At 42.0% G+C, this 8,176-nt stretch overlaps 1 protein-coding gene across 1 annotated transcript; it reads right to left on the reverse strand.

The window, feature by feature from the left end:
* Positions 1–455: 455 nt before the first annotated feature.
* tafazzin (tafazzin, phospholipid-lysophospholipid transacylase) lies at positions 456–8,164 on the reverse strand. Its single transcript, XM_061058338.1, has 12 exons — positions 8,019–8,164; positions 7,291–7,439; positions 6,596–6,724; positions 6,472–6,517; positions 6,299–6,384; positions 5,350–5,430; positions 5,056–5,097; positions 4,847–4,909; positions 3,717–3,769; positions 3,523–3,600; positions 2,014–3,174; positions 456–1,632 (listed from the first exon to the last, which is right to left on the reverse strand). Exons 2-11 carry the CDS (start codon positions 7,397–7,399, stop codon positions 3,073–3,075), a joined length of 789 nt encoding a protein of 262 aa, XP_060914321.1. The 5' UTR covers positions 7,400–7,439; positions 8,019–8,164; the 3' UTR covers positions 456–1,632; positions 2,014–3,072.
* Positions 8,165–8,176: the final 12 nt, after the last annotated feature.

Below are 8,176 nucleotides of genomic sequence, written 5' to 3' on the forward strand. Positions count from 1 at the left end.
CTCTCATCCTCCTTCTTTTACATCATTTCTTTGTTTTATTGTTTTCGTCGTTTTATTGTTATAATAATAAATACAAATAGATACAAAATACAAAGCCCTGTTTTGTGGTCACAGGTGCAGGAGGCTGTGAGAAGGCGAGCAGCAGAATTCTGGATACATAGAAGAATAGAATACAATCCACTTAAGCCTACTTGCACTTAGTATAATTTTTAGATACTCTATTGTTTGTTTACTTGTTTTTTTAAGCTGTTTATCCTTCTGCATCACTAGTTTGTAAAATAAATATTGCCCGATTTAAAGTCTCTTAGGAATTCACTGATCTATCCGTGATGAATTCTTAGTGCAATTACCTGAAGTACTGTATTTAAACAGAGTACAATGTAAGGGATTGTGAGCTTAGGTCTCACAGAATCGTTCCACATAGACTTGTAAAAGAACACACTGTGAAAATGATGAAAAGTCAGGTACCTTTATGGGCATTCACATCGTGTACAGTAGGAAAGAGTTGCATTCACAGTAAGGCAGTATATAAAACAAGCACAGATCTCGTCGCCCTGGCCTTCCCTTCCTTATAAAAGCCATTCATCTCTGTGATTAAATAAGTTATATACATCTGTAACGAGGAAGAAGGAGAGGTCGGAGGATGGAAAGATCTCCAGGAAAAACTTGGATTGTAAAATCATCTAAACTTCAAAGAAACTTCAGTTAAACACCGATGTTGACAGATTTAAAGCAGCATGGACTAAATAGAAGAAAAACATTTAAAGGAAGAATGTGCGACATAAATAAATCATAAAGTCTGTCCTGTGTAAATGTGTCTCTGAGTCCTGACTGTCTACAATGAGGGAGAAGCTCGAGTCCCGCTGGCTGTGTTGTTGTCAGAGCCGTGTTTACATGGACGGGACGGCCGGCTCCTCCCCTTGTGTATAAAAGCTGTTTTAGTCAAGAACTAGAGAGAAGAAGAACATACTCACTGATTATTTGGATGTTAGTAAGAGTTTTTAGATCACGCTCATTCTGTGTCAGTTTACATGAAATGTGAAGCTACGAGCTAACTAAAGAGCGCTAACATTAGCATGCTAACACAACAATGTGAAGCTACGAGCTAACTAAAGAGCGCTAACATTAGCATGCTAACACAACAATGTGAAGCTACGAGCTAACTAAGGAGTGCTAACATTAGCATGCTAACACAACAATGTGAAGCTACGAGCTAACTAAAGAGCGCTAACATTAGCATGCTAACACAACAATGTGAAGCTACGAGCTAACTAAAGAGCACTAACATTAGCATGCTAACACAACAATGTGAAGCTACGAGCTAACTAAAGAGCGCTAACATTAGCATGCTAACACAACAATGCAGGACACAGGTGACCGCAGCTCGACCCAGGGAGGATTTTGTTTGCTGCTTGTGCTAAACTCCTTCATGAGAAAGCGATTGGAGGGGGGTTGGAGGTGTGTCTCTGGGGAAGAGCGGAGGCTTCAGTATAGAGGAGGCGTGGCCAAACAGAAGTTTGTTTTGGTTTCATGCTGGAGCTCAAGGGCGACATCTACTGGATCAAAGAGTCGCACATTCTTTCTTTAATTATAAAATAACACAATCCTAACAATCATGTTCTCCGCGTGCCTCTTTCTCATGTCGGCTGTAAAACGTATCACACAGGACGCTGCTGATTTCTTCACTTATTTCTACATTTATTCTTACTTATAAATCTGAATCACGTCAGGGGGACGCATCAGGGCTGTCAGCATTAACTAGTTAATCATGATTATTTTATGTTATTTTGTCCCTTCAGGCTCTCCGTAGATACTCGTCCTCAGTGTCTCCCTGTAGTCTCAGTGATGTAAAAGAAGAACACTGCTGCATCTTTGAATGTCTCATTTCACTTTAACAAACTCTCAGACAGTAATATCCACCTGATGACATCACACATTGACCTTATGACATCACACAATGACCTGATGACATCACACATTGACCTTTGTTACCGTTCCTTTGAGCTGTTTGACTTCACTTTGGGATCCCTAACCACTTCCTGTTTCTGTGCTTAACTTCCTGTCCTAACCTTCACTCTACAAGAAGGGCCTTACTGTATTTCAAAATAAAAGCACACAGCAAGTAAAGTACTCTCAGTGTAAGACAGGACAAACATTTCAAAATAAAAGCCTATCAAGTTTTATTTTTAAATGTGAAATAATGGAATTTTTCATTTTTTAATCTTTTGACAGCCCTAATTATTATTACAAACATCTGCTTTTAGTGATGTTCACCTTAAAAAAATGAACATTTTAGACGCTGTAAATGCCCTGAATATATTTTACATCTCATTTGTACGTTTTCACATTTCTTGCATGTAAACTGCAAAATAAACTACATTTCCAGTTTGGTGAGGCAACTAAAACAAAGTTAGTTTAAACTCTAATCCTTTAAATTATAAATGCTAACACTCGCACCCTAATGGCCTTGATGCATTAAAGGTATATGCAACTTCCTGCATTGGCACGGCACATAAATCCTGAGGCATTGAATCATCGGGCAGAATCACTCAAACTCTGAGTGTTTGAGAAGGAGAATAACTAAAGCTCAGCTAAGAAGCTCACATGTCGAGTTAAATGAGAAACATTCATGATTTTTTTTTTTTGCCTGACTGACTGAAATGAGCTCTCAGTGTCAGAATGGTTTGTATTTAAGGTATCACAGGTTTGTATTTAAGTAACTCCAGTCCATCAGTCCATTTCACACATTTGCAGATTCTGTATTTAACTAAAATATGATTCCTGCCATTCTAGAAATCTTTGTGTTGCACCAGCATGAATCAGTTTTTGATCCTGATCCGACAAAATATCCAGCAAAAAAATGTTCAAAACATTCAAACCTTGAGACTCAACGACTTCTCCGTTTGAAAGGTTCAACGATAGCGGAGAGGAGAGACCAAAACACAAAGAATCACGTCGTGTGGGTGGGTGGATTTCAAGTTCAGAAGGCGTTACCCTCGGCTCGGGGGTAAACGATCTTCAGTCGTGTTGGGCTGTGAGGAGTGTGGCAGGATAAAGTGGGACGGCTGGGACTCATGATTTGGTCTGTATCTGCCCGTGGAGGGCCTCCGCCTGGGTCTTCAGGCTCCAAAACTCCCCCTGGATGAAGTCAGTCAACGTCTTCCTCATTTCCATCTGAAAGAAAGATTTAAACCATAGATGAAGATGAACGACCTTTTAAGAAGCTTTATGATGACCAATTCAGACCCAAAGCCGCCTAATAAACCACCCCTAAGTATGGTTTGAAAACGACCTCCCAAACAGGCCCGGCTCTAGATTTGGGGTTGAGGGTCCAGCCCAAGGACCGACTTTACCACTGAGCCACAGCAGCTCCTCATTTATAGCTTTAATTCTGTCCGTCTACATTTAAACACTCTGAAGTCCTTGTTGGTCACAAAGTTAAACAGAGTTAAATAAATAAAACATGTTTAATGTGTTCTGATCCTGTTCAGTGTGTACAGGTGAAACTCGTTCCGTCTTCACCTGGCTCTTGTTTTCAGCTTGCAGAGATTCAACGATGTCCTTCAGGTTGAACGGTTTCCCCACCAACACTGTGATTCTCTGCAAGAAGACAAACCCACAGTGACTGTCCAAGGTCGCATGATACAGGTAAGAAAGACTTCAGGTCATGAAATGTAAAAATGACTGCCGTTAGGATGAGATGGATTTGTTCTCACCTTTCCAGCTCGGGGAATGTAGGGCTTCACGTTTGGCAGGACGTCGCTCAGACCTGAGAACACAGAAGAAGAAGAAATGAGGGATGAGTTATCAACATCTTATCATATAAAACAGCCTTTCCCAAACTTAAAACTGCCACAGCCCACTTTGAAATACAAAATGACTCCGGGGCCCGTTATAAAATAAAAGTTTTGACTACAGCTATAACTTTCAGTGAGGGTCAATTATTGGACATGACGACATGATATCATGGCAAGATAGACACCAATGTTTACTGAACATTATGTCCATGAATAGTCATCACTAATCACTTAAAGGGTTGACTCATGGTGAATCATCATTATTGTGATATTTCTTTTATTTTTAAACTTGGTGGAGGGCTTTTCGCAGCCCACACTTTGGGAAGCACTGATATAAAAGATAAGGTTGGGGATGTTTTAGAACGATTCTTTCTTTACAAATTCAATGAAAAGCAACAACAATAATGTATCAGTGTCACTTCTTCAGACTTTCAAGAACATAAGATTCAGCTCTTCCACACTCAAATAGAGTTTTCACGATTACAGTAAAGAAAACTCCCGATATTTTGCAGGAGGAGCTGCATGTGTGAAAGCAAGCAGCTGAATGTTTCCCTCAGATTTTATCTGGAGTTTCTCCTCCAGCCTCCTCGTATTTATTCCTCATGAAGTCAGAGTGAGCTGATGTGAGAACGCAGCAGGATGTAATCTGCAGAGCTGGTGTGTTTCCTCCAGCCAATGAGAGCGCAGCAGGTGAGTTTAAGGAGTGGATAGAATTCAGCGATTGGACGAGATTCAAAGCGGTGAATATGACGGACGTAGACGTAGCAGCAAAGAAGAGAAAATATAATCAGAGTGAGGAGAAACACCAAGTGGATAAAGCTAAAGGGTGAACCTGCAGTGTAGCTACAAGCTGTAAACGTACACACTACGTCCTGCAGGGAGTGTGAGCTTATGAGGGCGATGAGCCCAGGAGGAGGAGGAGGAGGAGATCAGTTTGAATGTTGTGTTTACTTTTGTCTACTGACTCCATCTTTAATTCTTCAGAGTAAAACAATGAAGCAGCAGAACAGGTGAGATAACATGTTGTGATCTGAAGTGGTGTTACTCACCTACGTGCCACAGCGGCAGGATGATGGGATTTAGGGAGCAGTCAGCTATCAATCGACCCACGCCTGAAACACAGAGAGCAGAAATGATCATCTCATCTCTCTCAGAGAAGAGGCATTTTGTAAATCTCCTATCTTATAGCTATGAACGTTTGCCATGCGCCCCCCATCACAGTGGGACAAAGATTTTCAAAATAAATCTCTGTACTCACCCCATTTTAACCGTATAAATTCTTCTGTCATGTTGACTTTGCCTGTTAGAGAGGACGGAGAGAGGAAGCTTTTATTTATTTACTCAGACTAAAACTAGAACACGCCCTGTGACTGATGGGCGACCAGTCCAGAGTGTTACCCCGCCTCTCATCCAATGACAGCTGGGATCGACTCCAACCTCCCGGTGACAGAAAAAGCGGTCTAGATAATGGATGGATGGAAAACTAGAACACAAACAGGGAGGAAGTTCTAAATATGACACATTTTAAATGTGATGAAAAAGGTGAACGTACCTTCTGGAAAAATGTGCACCCACTCTCCTTGGTTCAGTTTCTCTAGAATGAAATCCATGCCTTTCTGGTAAACACCATCACCTACAGGAAACACTTCATGTCACTAAGAAGGACACACTTGAGCTTCAGCCGCTCCGCAAAGGGAGGTCGTCAGTCTCAGAGAAGGACTTAAGACGTCCTAATTATAATTCAGTGGACTCCTTCTCTCAGGCAGGATCCACAGAAAGTCCTGGAGCACACGAATCACTGCAGGCACATTTATTTTTGGTGCAAATGACTGAAGTTTACTTGGATACTTCCTGAGAGAAAGAATCCATGGAACTATAATCTGAACTTGTTGTCTTAACAGTTAAAGGAAGAATGATCGACATGTTCCACATCAATAAATCATAAAGTCTGTCCTGTGTAAATGTGTCTCTGAGTCATGACTGTCTACAATGAGGGAGAAGCTCGAGTCCCGCTGGCTGTGTTGTTGTCAGAGCCGTGTTTACATGGACGGGACGGCCGGCTCCTCCCCTTGTGTATAAAAGCTGTTTTAGTCAAGAACTAGAGAGAAGAAGAACATACTCACTGATTATTTGGATGTTAGTAAGAGTTTTTAGATCACGCTCATTCTGTGTCAGTTTACATGAAGCTACGAGCTAACTAAAGAGTGCTAACATTAGCATGCTAACACAACAATGTGAAGCTACGAGCTAACTAAAGAGCGCTAACATTAGCATGCTAACACAACAATGTGAAGCTACGAGCTAACTAAAGAGCGCTAACATTAGTATGCTAACACAACAATGTGAAGCTACGAGCTAACTAAAGGAGGCGTGGCCTAACAGGAAGTTTGTTTTGGTTTCATGCTGGAGCTCAAGGGCGACACCTACTGGATCAGAAAGTCGACACATTCTTCCTCTAACAGTGAGACAAAGTTGGTTCTGAAACCCAGACGGAGCCTCACCTCTGACCACAGGAACACACCTCCCACGGCTGAAGAATCTCGAGTGCAGCTCTGTTGTGAAACAGATGTCGGACGCCGCTGGAGTCCTGAGTGATTCCAGGTAAACAATCGCACAAATCAGAAGCAGAATCACAGAAATCACTGAAAAAACGAGTGAATGTAAATAAACTCACCAGCGCATCTTGTTGAAGCTCCACAGCTGCCTGAGCTTTAAGATACCTGTTGCAAACACACTTCATTACCTCAGCTGTCCTGACTGCTTTTAACTAACAATTCAGACTGCGTGTCGTTCTTTACCCCAGATGTGCGGGTCGTCCATACAGGACTGGTGATTGGACACGGTGATGAGGGGCGTGTCCGAGGGCCGCCGGTCAATCAGGTCCAGTAAAACCTCTTGGTTGTGGATCGTCAAGTAGTTCATGTACTCTGAAGGAAAAGAACGTTTATTAGAGGGCCGAACTCAGGTGTGTGTGTGTGTTTATAAATGATCCAGCATCCCGCGTCGTCATGACAACAGAGTTTTAAACTTTGAAACAATACGAGAAAACCATCAAACAACATGTCAAAGCGATGCATCGATCCACTTTTTTTTCCAGTTTCGAAAACCGATCCCAAGACATATGTACCAATACTTAGATTTTAAAAACTAAAGGGGGGTATCACCTCCAGCACCACCAGGGTCTAGACTCCATCAGGGGGTACCACCACCACCATCAGGGTCTAGACTCCATCAGGGGGTATCACCTCCAGCACCACCAGGGTCTAGACTCCATCAGGGGGTATCACCTCCAGCACCAGGGTCTAGACTCCATCAGGGGGGTACCATCAGGGTCTAGACTCCATCAGGGGGTACCATCAGGGTCTAGACTCCATCTCTCGTACCCTCGCAGCAGGTTAACGGTCTGTTGTTGTTTATTTTAAAGTTTCTGTACTTTGGGTGTAAAGAGCATCGGTGTTATCGAACATTGAAGACCGTCCTCAGTCCTACTTACTGGTCCAGAAGTAAGAATAGGAGCCCACCATGCCCATCACCAGTGAGCCGGAGAGCCTCCATGCCAAAGCGGGGCACTGTGGGAACGGCCATCTGACCTCCAGGGGCATCACGGCGCTCCACGTACACTACATCAACACACACCTTAACCTGGAATCATCAGGACAGAGAGGGAAACTACCAGAGATTAAATATCACAGTGTCTGCTCTGCGGTTTGTCTCGTTTTAATAATTAAATTCAAACATTGTGACTTCTTCATCTCCCACATCATCTTTACTAAATTAAAACCACCAACATTCATTCTGCAGTTTTGACTCATTAACCATTTATGATGTTTGTTACCTGCCTCTGAGGTCAACACAGTCTGTACAACAATGGCTACTTCACGTTAGCATCTTAGCTAACTGCTTGTTAAAGTGTAGAGACACATTCAGGTCAAAAACTCGCTCTTTAAATATAAATATAGACTCGTTAATTCATGGTTAAGCTGCCTTGTTTGCTCACAAAACACGTTAACTGTACTGGCAGTCTATCAACAGATATCTGTCAGCTTTATATTCAGCACTCTTTCACTATTTTCTTAAAGAAACGGACAAAAAGCGGATTTTATTTACACTATATGGAGTTAAAGTTGAGTCTTTATTCACAGTTCGTTATTTCAAATGTTAAAGAGACTCCACAAACTGAGGGAGAGTAGAAAACACAACAAGATCAAACATTTTCCTCACCTTTCTCCTGCTGACAGGCGGATGGTCACTGACCCCGGATGTGAAAGCCGCGCAATGCGTTGTGGGTACTGTAGTTCTTCTTTTTTTTTTTTTTAGGACGTCTTTTTAACTTGATAATTTTTTCATTTTTGTGTTTTACTCAACGTTTCCTTTTTTTA

Source organism: Labrus mixtus, chromosome 15 (assembly GCF_963584025.1).
Source record: "Labrus mixtus chromosome 15, fLabMix1.1, whole genome shotgun sequence".
Taxonomy (NCBI): domain Eukaryota; kingdom Metazoa; phylum Chordata; class Actinopteri; order Labriformes; family Labridae; genus Labrus; species Labrus mixtus.

Excerpts from the sequence above, each read along its gene's own strand:
- tafazzin (XM_061058338.1), bottom strand. The coding sequence starts at position 7,399 with ATGCCCCTGGAGGTCAGATGGCCGTTCCCACAGTGCCCCGCTTTGGCA. Across the intron at positions 6,725-7,290 it reads CTATTCTTACTTCTGGACCA|AGTACATGAACTACTTGACG; the intron begins GTAAGTAGGACT and ends CTTTTCCTTCAG. Across the intron at positions 6,518-6,595 it reads GGACGACCCGCACATCTGGG|GTATCTTAAAGCTCAGGCAG; the intron begins GTAAAGAACGAC and ends TGTTTGCAACAG.